General features: G+C 45.3%; 1 protein-coding gene across 1 annotated transcript in view; it reads right to left on the reverse strand.

The window, feature by feature from the left end:
- The window catches only part of CLIC4 (chloride intracellular channel 4), a 52,038-nt gene extending 34,611 nt beyond the window's left edge, over positions 1-17,427 (reverse strand). The window contains exon 1 of the mRNA XM_079987808.1: positions 17,075-17,427. Within this exon, the coding sequence (XP_079843934.1) occupies positions 17,075-17,149 (75 nt within the window). The 5' untranslated portion in view covers positions 17,150-17,427. The remainder of the gene's footprint in view (positions 1-17,074) is intronic.
- Between the last annotated feature and the right edge of the window lie 4,366 nt (positions 17,428-21,793).

Raw genomic sequence — 21,793 nt, forward strand, 5'->3', positions numbered from 1 at the left:
ATTGCATCCTCCCAGCACAGGTGCCAACCCTGAGGCCCTCTGACCTCACCTTGCTTCAACCACAACTCAAATGCAGCACTGCCGCACCCTCTTTTATGAGCCACTGCTGTTCTGAATTTCTCTAAAAACAAAAGTATGTAAAATAAAATATATTTATATTATTACATAATCCATCACTTTCTACCCCCAAAAAAGTCTCAAAGCAACTTAGGAGAATAAATTAACCTATAGAAGCAAAACCATGAATAGTACAGCCGTCAACAAGAAAGTACTTTCTGATCCAGTATTGTTAAATTAGTATCAGCTAGTACATTTTAAGGATATCAACAAGGTACCTGAATACATGCAGGAAACCCCTTGCATTCTTGCCCTTTGCCCTCATGACTGGTAAAATTAAGCAGGAAGGGAATAAACAGTTGGGCCAGAGAGATTATTAATGCCTCATTGGAAAGGGCACTGAAAGAGGCAGTGGGAAGACTTCTCCTTCAGAAATCCTCCATGGATCTGGAATATCTGACAATCATACCAGTCACTAATGTCCCTTTCCTGGGAAAGGTTATTGGGTGGGTGGGTTCAAGCCAGCTCCACACACTGAGATGAAACTGGTTTTTTTAGATCCATTTCAACTGGTGTTTGGGCTCAATTTTGTATGATATCCTGTATCAAAAGGGAGCTAGGGGGAGTATACCTACAATATTACAATCTAAATTCTACAGTAACACTTCTAAAACTTCACTTTGACAACATCTGAAGTGCTATGCACAGGCTAGATAATAAGTAGTTTAACACTGAACACCACTTCATAGAAGCCCCAAAGCTTTATCGACAGAACAGGTTAACAATGTTTACTAAATACACTAGATAATAGGTATGATGCAGTAATTTGCAGGGGTGGTTACTACAACCATCAGCTCTGCTGAGACCCCAGCAACTTCTGGCTCTTCTTCTCCTTTGAACTGTTTACATTCCACCTAGTCCTTACTAGAGCTTTGACTAAGAACAAGTGCCTGAGCTTGCTTTTCCCCTCCTCACTCGCAATCCCTTTTCCTTCTGCATCGTGGCTGCAAGCCTGAGAGCAGGGAATGTTTTATAGTTTCTCTTTGTGGGGCACTCTGGAAACCATTTTTTACTAAGTGATATAAAAATGCTTATAGTAAGCTTCATCCTAGGTACATGCATCCAGGATGTACCCAGAGTCCTGTTTGTTGGTGGGGACCTGAGCTCATATTTCCAGCTCAGCCTTGAAGCTTACTGAATGGCCTTTAGCAAATACCTTTCACGTCTAAAGTAGCTCACAAGGTGGTTATGAGTATCAACGCTCCATAATCCTACCTAAATGGCAACAGCACAGTCTACCACCATTGCAGAAGTCCCACAATGCCTCAGAGTATATCTGGCTTTTGACTGCCATGAAGAGCTACATTTCTGCAGTATAATGAAACAGTTGTCTAGACTCCTTTTATGTTATCAAGCTCAAGTTCAAACACTGCAGTGTTCCAAGTGGAAAATTATGAAATTGCCAAAATGGTTGTCTGCTGTCAAATTTGCTTTATATTTAAGAGCTACTTTGGATTCAATGTTACACATTACCAAGGGCTCTGAAGAGCTATTGTCCAAGAACTTTGCTCCTTTGAGCTAGTTAGCACAGTACAGTATGTGCTTTGGCAGTAGCACAACCCCCTCCCCTCCAAGTACTCACTGCAAATGCAAGAGAAGCTTACAATTCCATATTGGAAGAGAAGGAAAATTTCCTCCCACTACCCTGAACCACTGGGCATTGGGGAGGGGGAATTATTAATACAGCCAATTATTCATACAGCCTTGTAGCTTTCTTAATATCAGAACATCTTTTGTGAAGGTCTTCTACAATCTTTTTATATGAACAAAGAATAATTTAGAATGCTAAACTATTACGGAACCTATAAGCAGATCAATCTGGTTTACGGCTCTTGGGAGAGTCATTTGCTTAGGCCAAAGCTAGACATGACAATACATTATTAATTTACTGCAAACTCATGAAAATGTAAGTATGTGGGTATACAGAATTTCAACAAAAACCAACTTTAGACTGAAAATTAGTTTCAACAGGAGTCTTTTATGTTTTAAGCAGACATCTCGATGAAGATGTCAACCCAGTGTGTGGCAGTTGTGAAAAAGGCAAATTCCATGCTAGAGATCATTAGGAAAAGAATTGAAAATAAAACTGGCAGTAACATAATGCCATTACAGTATCTAGTTTGAACCTTTAAAGACAAACTGGTTGTTATGAGGTCCAGCATGTTATCATTAGTTCACCCTTGGTGAAGACAGGACAAAAATCAGAGCTAAATTAAAATTAGCAACTTAAGAAAGTGACTTCCACCAGATAACAGAAACATTTCCCATGACTTTGGAGGGATGAGCTATAAAAATAAAGGATTTCATCCAGCAGCTATCTAGGGAGAAACTGGCAGAGAAAATCTGAACTCAGTTTCAGCGTAACACTTTTAATTATCATTTTACTGATGTCTGCCTATTGTATTTAATTCTTTTGTGAGTAGTATGCTATCCCTGGAATCAATATGGGTGGTAGGAAAAAAGACAAGTAAAATGTAGTCTTAAAACATTTAAGGCATTGAGTTTTAGTTATTTCATGTGTTTTACCTAATACAGAATACTTAACCTTGGGTTAAGTACTTAATTCGTTCCAGAGGTCCATTCTTAACCTGAAACTGTTCTTAACCTGAAGCACCACTTTAGCTAACGGGGCCTCCTGCTGCCGCTGCGCAGCTGGAGCACAATTTCTGTTCTCATCCTGAAGCAAAGTTCTTAACCTGAAGCACTATTTCTGGGTTAGCAGGGTCTGTAACCTGAAGCATATGTAACCTGAAGCGTATATAACCTGAGGTACCACTGTAGTATGGTATACCTTTCATGAATTAGTTTAGATGCAAAGTTCTGTACAGAAAAAAATATTCTGAGATACCCAAAGGCAGTTCTCTTGAACCATCACAGCCTCAAGTATTCATATTCACTGTGCGTTCTGCGCCTAGGATACAGTGCCTAGTCAGAACAGTTCACTATGTCAAAGCACTACTTTAGAAAAACTAAGAAAATGCAGATGTGTTAATCAGGACTGCAGCAACAGATGTGCCCATATATTGGTGCAACTGCTACAAACACCTATCAGTAGCACCCATCTGAATGCCAACAGTACTTTTGAAAAGGAGCATGAGTGTATTCATGTTTTTTATATATAGAAAAAACCTGCATACCATTTCCCTTAGAAGCTAAAAGAATACAGTCAGATTTTTACTAAGGAAGGTAAAGACTTCTGCCTCTAAAGACACTTCTCTTGCACCAGAAAAATAGCTAACAGTACACAGCAGCACAGGACTCCCAAACTTAAATCAACAAAGTGACAAGGTTCATTGGGTGCCTTTGGCAAGACAGTATATCAACCTGACCTATTTAGCTTCACAACTGTCAAGCTTTGTACAGTGAAAAGTGTTCTAGACACTTTAAAGCCATGTTTGGCTCATCTTTATTTTTAGCAGAAGTCAGTATTTTAAACTACTTTTGTTTATTTAAAATAAACCCACAAAGTATGCAACAAACTAGTGGACATTAATGGCAAGAGAAAAGCATTCAAGTAGGAGAGGAAAGAGGCAGAAGGCCATCCAACAACTGTGGCTGATCTCATTGCAGTCTTGAAAATTCACAGATGTGACTTCACTCCTGAGTTCTACGCCTATATTTAGTTTATGCCTAATATGGATGTCAAGTCCAGGACATACCACTACTTCCTTTCTCCGAGTAAAGAAACCTCCTTGCCCTTTGTTTAGCCAACAATGGAAAGATTAAATGATGACTTTAGGGAGAAGAACTGCAGAAAGTTGTAATTAACTGTGAGTCTGATTTATGCTTAGGGTTGAAATTGGAAACTCAATGTAATTTCTTACAATCAATTAATGAGACTACTACAAAGTTCTCCTGGGCAATCATAGGGTTAAGAAACTCATTTCCAGGTCAGCAGTTGAACAGAGGCAGCTCCACAATAAAAACAGAACTGTCTACTTGGACGACATATTATAATTAAGTCACCGACTTAGGAAGTTTGTTTTCCCTAGGCTCCAACTGCCTGCAGTCATGAGAAGTAATGCTGTTTTCACTAGTTACTCTTTGGTTGAGCAGGGCATTCGACTGGGGAACAATAGACAAAATGCACCATCAGAATCCAAACACACCCTCTCTGCATTTCTGTGTAGCACACAGGGCTCTTAAAGTTCATGTTCTCTAGCCCTCATTTATTAAAAGCAGCTTGAAAATTTAAATACAAACATGAAGACTGAATATAATAAAATGCCATCAAAATGCATCTGTTCTAACCTCATAAGCACATATCAAAAAGTGTAAAGGTTTATTTAGTTTCACAAGACATTTTGACATAGTAATGTAAGGGCATGACCCAGCCAAAGTTAATCACTTAAGCTCCTTTGGTTTCAATGGGAGAGAACACCACTATGTTTCCAGGCAAGTCAAAGTGCTGTCTTTGATCTTTGAAACCCATTGCAGTCCTGCTTACTATGAATACAGCAAATGATATATCCTCCTATATGCACCCTACTGTGCACTGAGATTTGACAGAGGCACCACTATGGGCTACTCAATCTAAGGCCTTCTGCTGCTGCCGCTTTGCCGTGCGTTTGTGGGGAGGGCTCTTCCCCCTGCTAGCCCATTCTCCATCTTGGGCTTGGGGGCGGGCCCCACACTCCACCTCAGCATAAAAGACTCCAAGGAGGCCCGGGACACTGCTGCTGCCGCTTTGCCGGTGAGTCTTGGGGAGGACCGCTCCCCCTGCAAGCCCATTCTCCACCTTGGGCCTGGGGGCGGGCCCCACACTCCACCTCAGCATATAAGGCTCCAAGGAGGCCTCGGAACATCGCTGCTGCCGCTTTGCCGTGCGTTTGTGGGGAGGGCTCTTCCCCCTGCTAGCCCATTCTCCATCTTGGGCTTGGGGACGGGCCCCATACTCCACCTCAGCAAGGGTGAGCAAGGATTACTCACCTCCGTCACTGGTGTTGTGCAATGCCAGGTCTATAGGCAACAAAACCGCCACCCTGCGAGATTTCTTCACCTCGCAGGGGGTTGACCTGGCATGTGTGACTGAGACCTGGGTGCGCGAAGGGGATACTGTTACCTTACGAGAGATGGCGCCCCCGGGTTTCTCCGTCCTTCACCAGTCGCGGACTGTGGGCCGGGGGGGAGGGGTGGCGTTATTAATCCGGGAAGATTGTTCTTTCAGGGCTCTACCATCGCCATCGATCCCCGGCATTGAATGTGTTGGCCTAGTGTGGGGCTCCGAGGTGAGCTTGGCTGTCTGGCTGGTGTACCGGCCACCTAGCGCACCAGCAGCCACCCTGTCAGGCCTGCTGGAGGCGGTGGCCGGCTGGGCCTTGGAGTTCCCTAACCTATTGGTATTGGGGGACTTCAACATCCATGCTGATGCCACTCCCTCCTCACAGGCTCTGGACCTGGTGTCTTCCATGGCGACACTAGGGCTCTCCCAGTTTGTTTCGGGCCCCACACATCAAGCAGGCCACACGCTGGATTTGATCTTTGGCGTCGGTATAGATGTGATCATGTTTCCTTCGATGAAGGTGCCATGGTCTGATCACTATGCTCTGAAAGCCAGGATTGACGTTCCACCCCCACCCTGCTTGGGTGGCGAGCCAATTTGGGCTCGCCCGCAGAGGCTGATGGACCCTGATAGATTCCGTCAAGCCTTGCGGGACCTTTCTCCCCCTGGCGACTCATTGACTGAGCTTGTTGAGGCCTGGAATACCCAGCTCCTGGCAGCCATCAATGAGATCGCACCTAAGCGCCCTCTGCGACCCCGCAGAAACCGGGCTCCCTGGTTTACCGAGGAGCTCCGGAAAATGAAGCGGGACCTCAGACGGCTAGAGCGAGTATGGCGGGGTGCCCGTGATGGAGCTTCAAGAACATCTTATAGGGTTTTTATGAAAACCTACGAGATGGCAGTGAAGGCCGCTAAAAAGTCCTACTTCTCGGCCTCCATTGCATCCGCTAGCTCTCGCCCGGCGCAATTATTTAGTATAATTCGGTCTTTAACGTCCCTCGAAGGACAGCCAAATTTAAATAACAATCTGACACACAGCTGTGAGGCATTTGCAAGCTTTTTTGCGGAGAAGGTCTTGTTGCTCCGCCATGACCTCCCTGCCAATTTGGATACAATAAAGGAACTGGAGGCCCCTCGACTGTCCTCGGGTTCAGTATTGGACCACTTTGACTGGATATCCCCAGCTGATGTAGACAGACTCCTCCGAGCTGGAAAGCCCACCACCTGTCCTCTCGACCCGTGCCCGTCCTGGCTGATTAGAGCGTGTCCAGAAGAGGTGCGGGCCCCCCTGGGGGATATCATCAATCTGTCCCTTGGCACCGGGACATTCCCAGGGGAACTGAAGGAGGCAGTGGTGCGCCCGCTCTTAAAGAAAACATCATTAGATCCCTTAGATCTATCCAATTACCGCCCGGTTTCGAATCTTCCATTCCTGGGTAAGGTGATTGAGAGAGCGGTTGCTGAACAGCTTGGTAGGTTTCTGGATGAAACATCAGCTCTGGATCCATTCCAGTCCGGCTTCCGCGCTGGTCATGGGACCGAGACGGCTCTGGTCGCCCTAACAGATGATCTTCGCAGGCAGCTAGATCGAGGCGGGTCGGGGCTGCTGATTCTTCTAGACCTGTCAGCAGCCTTCGACATGGTCGATCACGAACTCCTGGACCACCGCCTTGCCGACGTGGAGATCCAGGGCACAGTCCTTCAATGGCTGCGCTCGTTTCTCTCTGGTCGGGGACAGAGGGTGGCGCTTGGGGGGGAATTGTCATCCCGCCACTCCTTGGTGTGTGGTGTGCCTCAGGGTGCAATACTCTCCCCGATGCTTTTTAACATCTTTATGCGCCCCCTCGCCCAGCTTGTCCGGAGTTTTGGGCTGGGCTGCCATCAGTATGCTGATGACACCCAACTCTATTTGTTGATGGACGGCCACCCGGACTCGGCCCCAGACACACTGATCAGATGCTTGGAGGCTGTGGCTGGATGGTTACGTGGGAGCCGGTTGAAGTTAAATCCTTCGAAGACAGAGGTCCTCTGGCTGGGACGGGACGACATGGGACTGAGGGGGCAACTCCCATCTCTTGCGGGGGTGCAATTAGTGCCAGCACCGTCCGTTAAGAGTTTGGGTGTAATCTTAGATACCTCCCTCTCCATGGAGGCGCAGATTGCAGCTATAACAAAGGCGGCATTTTTTCATCTCCGCCAAGCTAAGCAGTTGGCTCCTTACCTCTCTCGCCCTGACCTAGCCACTGTGATCCACACGACGGTCACCTCCAGACTGGATTATTGTAACTCGCTCTACGTGGGGCTGCCCTTGAGACTGACCCAGAAACTCCAGCGGGTGCAGAATGCCGCAGCGAGACTCCTTACGGGGTCTTCGCTTAGAGATCACATTCATCCGGTGCTATACCAGCTGCACTGGCTCCCGGTGGAGTACAGGATCAGGTTTAAGGTGCTGGTTTTAACCTTCAAAGCCCTATACGGCCTAGGGCCCTCGTACCTACGGGACCGCCTCTCCTGGTATGCCCCACAGAGGAACTTACGATCTTCAAATAAAAACACCTTGAGGGTCCCAGGCCTCAGAGAGGTTAGGCTGGCCTCAACTAGAGCCAGGGCTTTTTCGGCTGCGGCTCCAACCTGGTGGAACGCTCTGTCACAAGAGACAATGGCCCTGCAGGACTTGACATCTTTCCGCAGGGCCTGCAAGACAGAGCTGTTCCACCTGGCATTTGGTCAGGGCGCAGCCTGACCCCCTCCTCTGGCAATCTTTACAAAGCTTTAGTTTATGGTTGCCATCAATTTTGATTTTAATTCATTTTTATAATGTTTTATAATGTCATACTGTTTTAGTGTTGTTAGCCGCCCTGAGCCCGGCTTCGGCTGGGGAGGGCGGGATATAAATAAAATTTATTATTATTATTATTATTATTATTATTATTATTATTCATGACAGCCCTGGACTCCTTACCAAAGCTTGCTAGCTCTTTACATGCATTTGGGGAGATGGCTTAAAACTAGGGGTGGTGAACCTGTGGCCCTCCAGATATTATTGGATCATAGCTCCTATCATTCCTGACCACTGGCTGTGCTGCCTGGAACTGTTGGGAATTAGAGTGCAGCAACATCTGGAGGGCTGCAGGTTCCTCATTCCTGGTTCAGGGTTTCCTTTTAAAGATGGCTTTCCCTCCTTGATGGAAATGTAAGCAATTGTTTTCATTAGCTACTGGAGTTTGTCTTATGCTGCAGTCTAGTTTTTATTTGATACTGCATGATTTTGTATCGTATTATTAAGCTGCTTCAGGGCACTATTTTGTGAAACCAGATAAACAAACCACTGTAGGTCAGCTCTCATCAAAACTATACTGGTTATATATGTTAATGACATACACCTAAATACTGTTCATTTGTATTGTTTTACTAATATATTTGCACAAGTCTAATATATTTGCACCGCAAACAAAAGGTAAACTAACCCTTTCTATGAAAACATTGTCTTCATCTTCAAAGCCCTGTAAAAACAATTGCTTATGACAGAGTCCTCAGTTGCATTAACAAAGCTACTATAAATAGGAACACTAAAGCAGGATATACCAAGAGCAAAGCAACTCTTCGCAGCTTCACAAGCTCTTTGAATTTGCTGAAGTACTACTGTCAGCTCATATCAAACAGATCATACACAAAAACACCAAAAAACCTACTATCTAAAGGAAACTTACGTAGTTTTATGGCTGATTTGAATAAACTTAGTCATTTGTTGCATTTTCAGGCTGGCAAGAACAAACTAGGGCAACTAAAAGGTTTCACAAGCACCTGAAATTATTGCACCAAAATGAAGAGGAACAAATTTATTGTAGCATAAATGTTTATGGATTAGATGTCTTGGGACAGTATCCAAAACTATGTGAGGGAACTTTTCCCCATACACTGAAACTTCCTCTTCCTTTCCTCAATCCAAATCTGTTCTAGAGGATCCTCTAACTCTTCAAGAAGAATTTGGGTGGCACACCAAGGAAAGACAGGGTGGGGAAGTTCTGATATGTAGGAAGAAGCCTGTTCCACTGATTTTGACACCATGGGTTCCAACGCTTAAGTCTTTAAAGGTGCCATAAGTCGCTGTTCTTTTTTCCTGCAAGAGACTAGACACAGCTACTCTGCAAATAGAAATTCTTACACAAGAGTACTGAAAGACGTAAGCTACAAGTCAACTTTCAGCTAACCTGGAAATAAGACGTCACATGCTTATAACTTATACGGTTTTATAATTTAATACCAGGTTCTTCATAAAGGAAACTACAGCTTAGCACTCAAAATGCAAACCATTGTGAATAGGCAGTCTTCTCAAACATTTACATGCTTTATACAGGATCTGGTATTTGCTGTTTCTGCAAGGACTGGGTTATGGAGATAAGGACAAGCCATGTTATTCTGTTTCCAGTCACCTCCTGTATGGTAACTTCACTATGACAGTATTGTATTGCTAGATGTATTGCTTTATAAACACCAAACAAGTGCAACCAGAGAGCCTCACAAATCCAAGCCTTGTTCGCTGAAGACACTCAGACAACGAATAGCTTCAGTCATGACTAATTTAGATGCTGCAGGTGAGCAAAGCGTAATAGGCTTTTCCTCCATCAAAGTCAGGAATGGATGTCAAAAGGTGAAAAAATTCCAAGCCAGACCTTAAAAGCCTGGCTCCCTCCTCCAGAAGTCCTGACCTGGAACTTGAGGCACTTCAGGTGACAGTACCTTCTCAACTATGACTATTTAGTATACCAATACTATCTCAAGCTGCCCACAAAGATTAGCTGTTGCCATGGGCTCTCCTGCTCACTTTTCAAAGAAGAGCCAGCCAGTTTATACAAGTGCTCCACTTTTCATCAATTCACATAAGATGAACAGCCAAGTAAGTTTCCAGCCTGCCCAAACTGTGTTTGCTGCCACTTCTAATGTATACTCACTGGCAAAACTTACCCTTTCCTTGACAGCTGCAAGACAAAGCAAGGGCATAAGCCAACCTTGGCCAATAGTGCTTAAGCCATGATCTACAGAGTCAGAAAAAGATCACAGTTGTAGAAGCTTGGTACAAACATAATGTACTATCGGCTGCATACTTCAGAAGTAAGTTATATGCATATAGATGTGTGCAAACCAATCAGGAGACCTTTCTACATAGCTCAGGTGTATGTTAAGACTTATGGAAGTTAATGAAACTACTCATGAGTGACTTTGCAGAGGTTCTCCACATCTGGGATGCCCACAAAAAATAAAGACTTTATGCAGGAGCGAATAGACAAATCCTGCCACTGACATTTGTACAAGTATCACATATGGCACTCTGGACATTCCTTCAAAACAGAGCAGCACTTTTGCCTACCTTCATAGAATCATAGAGTTGGAAGAGACCACAAGGGCCATCGAGTCCAACCCCCTGCCAAGCAGGAAACACCATCAGAGCACTCCTGACATATGGTTGTCAAGCCTCTGCTTAAAGACCTCCAAAGAAGGAGACTCCACCACACTCCTTGGCAGCAAATTCCACTGTCAAACAGCTCTTACTGACAGGAAGTTCTTCCTAATGTTTAGGTGGAATCTTCTTTCTTGTAGTTTGGATCCATTGCTCCGTGTCTGCTTCTCTGGAGCAGCAGAAAACAACCTTTCTCCCTCCTCTATGTGACATCCTTTTATATATTTGAACATAGCTATCACATCACCCCTTAACCTCCTCTTCTCCAGGCTAAACATGCCCAGCTCCCTTAGCCGTTCCTCATAAGGCATCGTTTCCAGGCCTTTGACCATTTTGGTTGCCCTCCTCTGGAAATGTTCCAGTTTGTCAGTGTCCTTCTTGAACTGTGGTGCCCAGAACTGGACACAGTACTCCAGGTGAGGTCTGACGTGACCACAATAGTGGCACTATTACTTCCCTTGATCTAGATGCTATACTCCTATTGATGCAGCCCAGAATTGCGTTGGCTTTTTTAACTGCCGCGTCACACTGTTGGCTCATGTCAAGTTTGCGGTCAACCAAGACTCCTAGATCCTTTTCACATGTACTGCTCTCAAGCCAGGTGTCACCCATCTTGTATTTGTGCCTCTCATTTTTTTTGCCCAAGTGCAATACTTTACATTTCTCCCTGTTAAAATTCATCTTGTTTGTTTTGGCCCAGTTCTCTAATCTGTCAAGGTCGTTTTGAAGTGTGATCCTGTCCTCTGGGGTGTTAGCCACCCCTCCCAGTTTGGTGTCATCTGCAAATTTGATCAGGATGCCCTTGAGTCCTTCATCCAAGTCGTTGATAAAGATGTTGAATAAGACCGGGCCCAAGACAGAACCCTGTGGCACCCCACTAGTCACTCTTCTCCAGGATGAAGAGGAACCATTGATGAGCACCCTTTGGGTTCGGTCAGTCAGCCAGTTACAAATCCACTGAGTGGTAGCATAGTCAAGACCGCATTTTACCAGCTTCTTTACAAGAATATCATGGGGCACCTTGTCAAATGCCTTGCTGAAATCAAGGTAGGCCACATCCACTGCATTCCCTTCATCTACCAGGGTTGTAATTCTGTCAAAAAACGAGATCATTGCCTTCATGAATGTCTGGGACGTATGTGAGAAGTTGGGTTCTTTCCTACAGTTTCTGCTGATACTGATGTGTGGCTGAAATGTCAATACCAAATACCAAATGACACCAACCAAGTGTACCTGCATGACTGACAGAACAGAGCTGTATTTTCTCCCCTTGTCTGGATAATGGCACTTGACCTAGCCAGCTACTTGCAGCTGTGCCCACTGAGGTCCAAATCCTTCATGAATTGTATCTTCTTTTGAACTTCAACATAACGATATATTCTCCAATTCTCCAATATATTACCAATTGCATTTGTTATAACAATAAATCCCAGAATCATGGAAGAAACACCAAGAGAGGAAATAAGCAGTGTGTTTTCATTTCTAGCATTGCTGTCAGAAGATAATCTTATCAAGAGGTCTGGCTTGCCATCAAAATAATCCCATTAGGCACCGTCCTCATGCCAGGTGCAGCTCTCTCACTAAAGCATAATCTTGTAATAATAAAAATGCTTTACCTGACTGAGAAATGGTTAGGAAACACAAGCAGGTTGTCACATATTTGGGAGTGAGAAGCATCAAGCCCAGGGCCTTGAGTGACCATACTCAAATTTTAATTAGGGGAGTAGGCTCTTCAGCTCACAAGTGTGGAAGGTGGAACCTGAACAGTAGCAGGCAGAGGTTCCTGCATTTATACTATTCCTGGGCAACCCAGAGACACTTGTGCTGCCTGCCTATTGAGGGGCCCAGGATTGCTCTCTTTTATCTTTTTTTATGTGGTGAACAGTGATTTGGACTTGCACTTAAATCTGTTCAGCCAAGAATTTATTAGACCCTTTGGTATTCTCCCGGATTAGAGAATGATCTACCTTCACAAGGTTGTAATATGGACAATAGCCATCCAGGCTGCACAGTGCTTATTAAGGGCAATACTGGAATTTAGCTTTTCAGCAACATGCTACAGGAAAATATTTGCCGCATATTCATTATATGCAAGCCTTTAATTCTACAAGGTTCTATTTAGGTGTTTTAAATATCCCTGCTAGACATTGGAAGCAACCCTGCTTTATCAATTATACATGCGCTTTTGCTAGGAAGCTCTTAGGGAATGAAATCTATTAACTGCTTCTGTTTAATCAGCACTAAGATGCAAATATTTGCACTGCAAGTTAACATGGACTTCAGGCAGACCAGAGGCACTGACTGAAGGCACAAACTTAAGTTATTAATTACCGCAGACCACCAACATAAGTGCTATAAGCAATGCTGCATTTCAACTATGCATCTAGTTTGCTTTGCAAACATGGTTTAGAGCAGGAAGAGGCCATGAATTATACCAGCACCAGTGTAAATATTTTTCTTTCACAGGCACTACAGAAATTGCAATGATTATGCTTAACCACTTTGTTGGAAACTAGCAACTTCCATCTGTTTTGGTCCCCTAGAGATATAATCCACTAAAAAAATCTAGTTGGTTTGTAGACCAGCTTTTTATAAATTCTGTTCAAGGTTTACTTAACGTGTTCATTCCCGAGTTTAAGCCTGGCTGCTGCTGTTCTTTGTGTGCCGATCACACTGATACTGGCATTTAAACATAGGTATTAGTACAGATTCCCAATGAAATAAACTGTTTGCTTAGGATAGATTCAATCCATGCATTGTATACATGTATAATTAAGTTGATCTTGAACTTGGCTTAGAACACTTGTAACAATTTCCTTTGAACACTCGAATGGCTACATTTGAACAATCATGTCTCAGCTTAATAAACAAAGATATGCACAAATTTCATTTATTTCAAAAATGTTTTATACTACTCTTCAGCCAGAGGCTAGCAGAGCAGCTTATAAACCATTAAAATGTATTCAAGCTGGAAATGATCAACACAAAGAGAAAATGGATTGGGAGGATGAAACCTGAATTTGCTTGTTTTCATGTTCTTAGTTACAAGTTGTTCTAATGACCAGCTGTTTGTTAATTCAAGGAGATGAGACACAGGTGCCAGAAGCTGCTGGTCTCTGAGCTGCACTGATGTAGTGGCCCTGACTCGCTTCTCCTCCCTCCTCTGCTACAGCCTGATGTAATGACTACTATTGGGTCCAGACATAGCATCCAGACATAGCCATTTGCTCCTCCTTATGCAAGTAAGGAAACCAGGAAGCCTCTATTAACCATAGCTTCCTGATGTATCTGAACCAGGAACTATGGACAATGGCTTCCAACAATCCAAAATATGGAAGCCAACTTTAAACCATGGCTCCTTATTCTGGCCTGTTTGGAAGATATAAACCATGGTTACTAGTTCAGATGCACCAGGAAGCTGTGGTCAACTGAATTCTTGGCTTGTTTCCACACTCATGCAAGAGAGAAAAGTAAAGCAGCTGCATTAAACTAATGCATTTCCAACCTTAAGCTAAGATTTGCATCAATCCGAATACAGTCATTGCCAAATTCTTCATATGGGCCAGTCCGGGTAATGTGTGACAGAAGATTCAGACAATTCATAGCTTATTGGAAGTTATGAGAACACTCATTCCTCCAGCTGACTCTTCTCTTAGCTAGTATGATCAAAGCTTTCACAACTTTCTATTCAAATTTTAAAAATCATTGCCCAGCCCCTGAAAAGTCATGAGACGAGCCTAGACATGTAGTTAAAGAAGGCTAATGAGAGGATATTCCTGTTTTCAATACATTATCACTTTTCCACAATAGAAGGGATGTAAAAGATGTGATCCTCCAGTCCCTGGATTCCTCAGGGCTGGTACATCCCCGATGACAATATGGGTGTGGAACTGATTGTGCGATAAGGCTCTTGTTTACAAGTCAAAAGCTTTCAAAACTCCAAAATATGTGTCTTCATATTTAAAAAGAACCATGCCTTTTAAAATTATCCCATGTAGCTCCTTATTTCCCCCCCCCCCCAAAAAAAAAAACAGCATTGCAGAAGTAGAAGCAAGAAATCAAGCAAACGCTTTTTACACTATCTCCAACAGCAATTGAGTAATGGACTATTCATAGCTTGTATGAAGTAGTATTTCAAAAGAAAATGACTTCATCCAGATTCAGTCAAGTTGCCACCTCTTATTCCCAGCCCAAGACTTCTGCTCTGAGTGAGAGGGAGCTAAGAATGAGTATTACAGAAGCAGGGAAGAATGCAGAAAACAGGAAGATTTTATTATTGGAGCACATGGAAACAGCTCTTGCTTTGAAAAATACACTTCTCATAATTAAAAAGTTTTAGTGCATGTTAAGGCCAGAGTATCTGGTAAAACCGAACAAGGCAAGATTGAGACCAAAGCACACTCCCCCAAAGGCCATTTTTATATATCATTTGATGTACTCTCAACCCTACTGGAAACCAGAAATGTTTATGTTTTTATTTATGGAAACAAGTCTTTATCCTCTCTGAAAAGATGTCCACTATTAATTTGTTATAGGGAAATGAACAGAAGAGTGAAACTGAATGGAAAGAAGGAAGATTCGCATCTATAACTTAACTTTGCAACACAGGAGTCTCTTTCAGAATACTGTACATTGTGATCAATACATCATAAAAATTGGAAGAAGTAGTTCGCAGATTATGACATATGTGATTTAGCTGGTTCCTAAGTCTACAGCTATGGGACGCAGGTAGCGCTGTGGGTTAAAGCCTCAGCGCCTAGGACTTGCCGATCGAAAGGTCGGCGGTTCGAATCCCTGCGGCGGGGTGCGCTCCCGCTGCTCGGTCCCAGCGCCTGCCAACCTAGCAGTTCGAAAGCACCTCCAGGTGCAAGTAGATAAATAGAGACCGCTTACCAGCGGGAAGGAAAACGGCGTTTCCGTGTGCGGCTCTGGCTCGCCAGAGCAGCGATGTCACGCTGGCCACGTGACCCGGAAGTGTCTCCGGACAGCGCTGGCCCCTGGCCTCTTAAGTGAGATGGGCGCACAACCCCAGAGTCTGTCAAGACTGGCCCGTACGGGCAGGGGTACCTTTACCTTTACCTTTAAGTCTACAGCTACAGAATCTTTGAAAAGAGGTAGGTAGGGAAGTGCCTGGACGGGCTAGCTGCAGGGGGGCGGGACCTCCCTCTGTGAAAAAGCTAACAAGACAATAGGATCTTCAAATTGGAGATCATCATGTATGATGCGAAGGGTGCCCAAAATCCAACAAGGAAAGGGGACTGAATATACAAACCAAGTACAGTGATACCTCGGGTTACATGCGCTTCAGAATGAGAACATAAATCGTGCCGCAGCGGCAGCAGGAGGCCCCATTAGCTAAAGTGGTCTTCAGGTTAAGAACAGTTTCAGGTTAAGTACGGACCTCCAGAACGAATTAAGTACGTAACCAGAGGTACCACTGTATAGACAACCTTCAGGGGATATATGGGTTAGACTGGAAGACAACTAAGGATTAGCTGAGGAATGTTGGCATGTAAGGACTCCAGCATGTCACAAAATCAAAAGACCTGCAGGTGAAAAGCTTTCCGACCCCATCACCAAACTGACAAATTGCACGACAGAATTGTATTTTTATGAAGAATGTGCACAGAGAAAGAGGGATATGAGAAGTCAGTGTCAGACTGATCAGTACCCATGCTATTTATGAAGTTCTAGAGTATTCATTTCTGTAATAAAGTATGGAATAAGCTATATCTAGCCAACAGGTTTAAAGGCACAGAAAGGAAGAGATGACTGTGTGGAAGGGCGAGGAGAACCTGTCCATACAACACACATTGTTTTGCTACTTACACAATTTCCTTGTCTTATACTCAACCCACGGAACACTTCCTTGGAAGTTAAGTCCCGCTGAGTTCACTGGGAATTATTTCCAAATACCCACGCACAGAACCAGACTGTCCCTCCCCAAACTCCAGTTCTGGACACAGCCCAGCAGCCTCTCCTGGAGAGGGAACGCCATGGGGAAATGCTGAGATTGAGAACTGCTGCGGGGTATTGCAGAAAGCAAAGTCGACTCCCTCAACGAGGAAAAGAGAGGGAGCGGCCCCCACCAGGGACTAAAAGCCAGCTGCTCAGCCCCCACTCCCTTGCCTCAGAGATCTTCAACGGGCTCTTTCGCCGAGTATGTAGAAGCTGAAGGTTAAGACCAAGGATGAGAGCAAGAAATGACACATGCGAGGCACCTCGCGCTATTTCTGTTCCCAGGCACCAAATTTGCATGCGGCTTCTACTGCCATAATGTTTTGTAAGCCGCTTTGAGAGTCCCCCGGGATTATTAAATAATAATAGAGTGGACCCAGAAGCGTGCATGAGAAATACCATGGCGATGCGGAGTAAGGCGAGTCAAGTCGACTCCCTCAATAAGGAGCAGGGATGAACCACACACTACCTGAGGGGGGGCTGCTTAATAAAGGCTGCAGGGGGAGGGAAGCACACCACCCCCAAGGAGCACCTTTTACCTTGACGAAGAGCTCGATGAGAGGCTGCTTGTCGCCCTCTTCCTTCACCCCGTTGACCGGCACCGAGAGCGCCATGCTCTGTCCTCTTCGCTCGGCCACCCGCTCTGCGTGGAGACTGACCGGCGGCGACGCCCTGCGAGCAAGCGAGAAAACTCCTCCCTTCACTCACTCACTCAGCCGGTCCTTCGCTCGCCTGCCCGTCTGGCTCCCCTCACGGCTTGTGCGAGCGCGCCGGCGACTGCGAGGGAGGGAGGGAGCGCCCCGCGGATTCCGCTCTTTCTCTCTCGCTCTCTCTCCCTGCCCCCTGGGCTTCAGCGCCGTCGAACAAGGCGGGACCGCGACTGAGGAGCCGTTTCGAGAGACGCCGCCTATTTATACGAAGGGGCGGGGATTCAGCCGCGAAAGGGGCGTGGCAGACCGCCGGGAGGGGTGCAGGGAGCAAGCGAGGAAACAAACAGCGACGGATGAAGGTTGGGAAGACGCCGCCTAATAATATTTGTCGGGTGCCAGGGCGGGGCCTGTGCGGTGAAGGAGGCGTGGCTTAGGACATCAACCCGCCCCCGGCGGCAAAGACGCGGGACTCTGACGATAGAGAAGCACCTCATGATCCTATGGACGTGGGTGTGGCCAGAGCAGGGTGGGCGTGTTTTAGGGGCAAGAGGGGGCGTGACTGTAGTGGGGAGACTCCCCGACTAAACCCAGGCGAGGGGAAAGAGGGGGTGTGGCTTGACTTTGTTGTGCGCGCGCGCTGCTGAGCAGGGGGAGCGTTTGTCTTGGCTGGTGAAAGGGGGTGGGGTACGATGCGAAGGAGCGAGGGCTGTGGTGCGGGTGAAGGTCTCCTTGCATGAAACTCAGGAACAAGTTTCTAGTCCACGTGTTTGTCTATTCATACCCTTCCGTTTTAATGTATAACTTGGCACAGAATCAGTATCAAATTAAAAGATTAACAAAAATAACAAATCCACAAAATCAAACCATTTCCAGGGGTATAGCTGCGCCAGTCATTTGCAGCAAAAACCATAGAACCTTGTGGCCTCTTAACAAATTTATTCGTGCATAAGCTTTCATAGACTTAAGACCGTTGTTATTGTTACTATTTATTTCATGAATTGCTACCCGCAAAGCATCCCAAAGCCCCTGGCGATGGGAAACGGGTTCCAGCAGCATCTGACAGCACAAACTGCCTCCCCATTGCTATGGTCTTCAGCCAGCATACCTGAAGGTATAGGGTGGTATACTAATTAATAAAAACACTTTAAGGCAAGTGGTTTTCAACCAGTGTGCCGTGGCATCCTGGGATGCCTTGAATATGATCCCTCTTCCCTTCCTCCTCTGATGCCTTCTCACCTCTCTGCCTCCCAAAGGCTTGCACAGCTGTTTGTTGCAGCAGCCCTGGCTACAAGCTCCCCATGGTGCCTCTGGGGCTGTCCAATATGTGCTTCCCAGGCCCCTGCGGGACAGTCTGAGGGGGTACAGTGAAACCGTTCTTATCCTGAGGTGTGCTTTTGTTAATGGGGCCTCCCGCTGCGCATGATTTCCATTCGCATCCTGGGGCAAAGTTTGCAACCAGAAGCAGCTACTTCCAGGTTAGCGGAGCTTGGAACTCGTAACCTGAAACGCTCGTAACCAGAGGTACCACTGTATCTCCCTTTGGGGCGGGAAGGGGGCAGCTCAGAGACCAGGGGCAGCTGCCAGAGTACTCCCAAGGAGAGGGTGGGGGGAGGCTGAGGGAACACTCCACAAGGGAGGGTGTTTGAAAAAGGGTGAGAGGCTGCCAGCTCTGCAGGCAAGGGGTGACATAACTGGACTCCTGAGCCCCACAGGGGTGCCGAAGAAAGAATGTAGTTGGTCAAGGAAGCCATGGACTCAAAAAGGTTGAAAACCTCTGCCTTAAGGACAGGACTATGCCCTAAGTGTAGAATAGGTTTTTAAAGATAATTGTGAGTTATGTTTAGCAAATACAGCTGCATGCACATGCTCCAGCTGTTCCGATTTTCCAGGCACAATCCCTATTTTCTGGTACTTTTTCCCTGGTAGAATGCTGTCCTTTTTCTTTCCTTCTTTCTTTTCGAAAAGCCTTGTTCTCAGCTTGATGTGCAAATGCTATCATTCTGAAGGGTTCAGCCACCACTCCAGCATCTCTGGAACTTAGACCTCAGAGTAGGACATGGGTGTTTAAGACAGTAATCTTTTGCATTAGGAAGAAAGAAACATGGCGCATTTGTGAAACTTGACATCCGCTTTGGGATATTCAGATAAAGGGCAGTATACAAATTTAATAATGATGATGATGAATTGTTTCTTTATTAATGTACATTAATTCCACTCTATTTAGCCTACTTGAGCATAACTAAGATTGAATACAATTATTTGTGTCAGTTTGGATGCAATTTCAGAGGGAGTAGGATCACATATGAGTGACAAATAATATTTTGATTGACTTGCAACCACTATAGTGTCCCATTCCATCTTTGATGTTCACTCGCTGCCCCCTGACTGTTCATGGATGCCATCCCACAAACCTTATAAATCTGCTAGCAAATTTAACCATAGCAGTATCAAGCCTTAGCATCTCAACCCATTCTCATGAACCATGCTCATACCACACCCAGTGCTAATTTGGGAGTATGACTTTTGCTTTTCTATTTTGAATAAAAGCAAAATCTTTTATTTCCCTACATAAGGGAGGGACAAGCATAGACCGCCAGAGCAAGCCGGCTGGTGCAGTGCCCAATGACCTAATGTCTGCGACCAGCCACCGCATGGGTCTGTGCTTGGAAAGAAGGCGGGCAGGAAACCAACTTCCTCCTGTGTCTCCTTCATCCCACAGCAGGATTTGAGGTTGAAAATTGCTCAGAGCAGCTGCTGTAATACCTGTGAGATGAGCAAATCCTTCCCTATGCAATCTAATTTAATTAGTGCTGGACTCAGTAGCAAAACAGTAACTGCTTTTCGTTCACAATCCTATACTAAAAGTTAGGGATGGGTGACTGTCAGTTTCGGTTTCTTGCTATTTCTCATTTTTCTAAGCTTAAGTTCAGTTCTCCACATTTTGGCAACCAACTCTTGAGTTGTGAAACTTCTATTTCAATCAAAATACTTATTTTAAAAGGCCCTGTGGACAGGCAGAGAAATACCTACAGTATGTGCATACTCACAATGTACCTCAACTTTCCAGGACTCAGGGAAAGCTGAGAAATACTAGTTGTGGGGAGCAAACAACAGCCAGCGCGATACATCCCATCATGCACCACCCACTAGTGTGAACAGGAACCATTGAACTGGAGTTCAATTGAAAGTGCACAAGTGTAGAAAAAAGTGGACAAAAGCACACACTGAAAAATAGGATCAGTGTGACCCACATACATGTTAACAGGCAGGTGTATATACACTCTGAATTATTTCCCTGCTTTTAAGAACGATCTGTTTAGTGTTGGCATACCAAGTGGCTACCAGCCAGATTATTTCTGGCCAGCTGTATAAGCTCTCCACCCACTTTCTCTGACATCCGCTGAGCTCTTTTCTTGTTATCAGCCTGACCTTTTCTTTTTCAACGGATCCACTCTCCAGCCCTTGCACTCTAAAGCAGCAGCATGGGGGAGGGCGGGCAGTGCTGACTTTCTCCAACATGAAACTTAACAAAAATGTGGAATCTAGATTTCAAGTGTGATCTCAGCCAGGATTGGGCAGAAGTTAAGAATAGTCTGCCAGAATCTCCGGTGTTCTAGAGGCTCAGGCCTTCCACAGAAGTCAAATCTCCAGGCTCTGCCCCACAGCTGTAGGCCTATGCAGAGCAGGCTCTACCATTAGGCAGAGTGAAGTAAACGCCTCAGGTGGTATATGATTGAGGGCAATGATGGTGCCTCCCCCAACAGCCATTTCTTCCAAGCCTGCTGCTGCTTACAGTATTCCTTACTGTTAGAGGACAGCCTCTCATACACCCCTAAACAGCCTGGTGCCCTGAGGTGCAGTGGAGGACATTGTTCCAATTGTATAGATGGAATGGCACCATCTTGTCCTTGCCTTAGGCAGCAAAATGTCTTGTGCCAGGCAGACATTTAATAAGCCCTTAATTTCAGCGCAGGGCCCCAGCCACCTGTCAAATTCGGCTCACATGTCTAGATCTTGATAAGGATATGGTCTAAGGAGTCAACCCCACTGGTTCTGCCTCCACTATCATAGGAAGTGCGCCTCTGAATATTACTTGCTGGGAATCACAAGTGCAGGAAGCACTGTTGTATTCACATCCTACTTGAGGGGTTCACTTCATAGGTATCTGGTTGGCTACTATGAAACAAAATGCTGGAGTAGGTGGGCCCTTGTTTCCAGCAGGGTTCATCTCATATTTTTATTATCTCAAAGGGCACAAGGCCCCCTCTCCAAGAAGGGTCAATAAATCTTTGACCTGGCAGCATTCATAATACAAGTACTTATTCATGTTGAAGCTCCTGAATTCCATGAACAAAGACTGCAAGCAAATAAATGAGTTTTCATTGCAGCTGGACTTTGAACTATCAGTGCTGCACCACTGACACATATGGCTATCCTTAGAGCAGCCTTCCCCAACCTGATGACCTCTATATTATGTGAACTACAACTCCCATTATCCCAGATCTTTGGCTTTGCTGGCTAGGGCTGATGGGAGTAGGAGTCCAACAGTATCCAGTAGGCACCATGCTGGGGAAAGCGCTGATGCCATTGTTGCGTCCCACAGGGAGC

The sequence above is a fragment of the Podarcis cretensis genome (assembly GCF_951804945.1).
Source record: "Podarcis cretensis genome assembly, chromosome: 8".
Taxonomy (NCBI): Eukaryota; Metazoa; Chordata; class Lepidosauria; order Squamata; family Lacertidae; genus Podarcis; species Podarcis cretensis.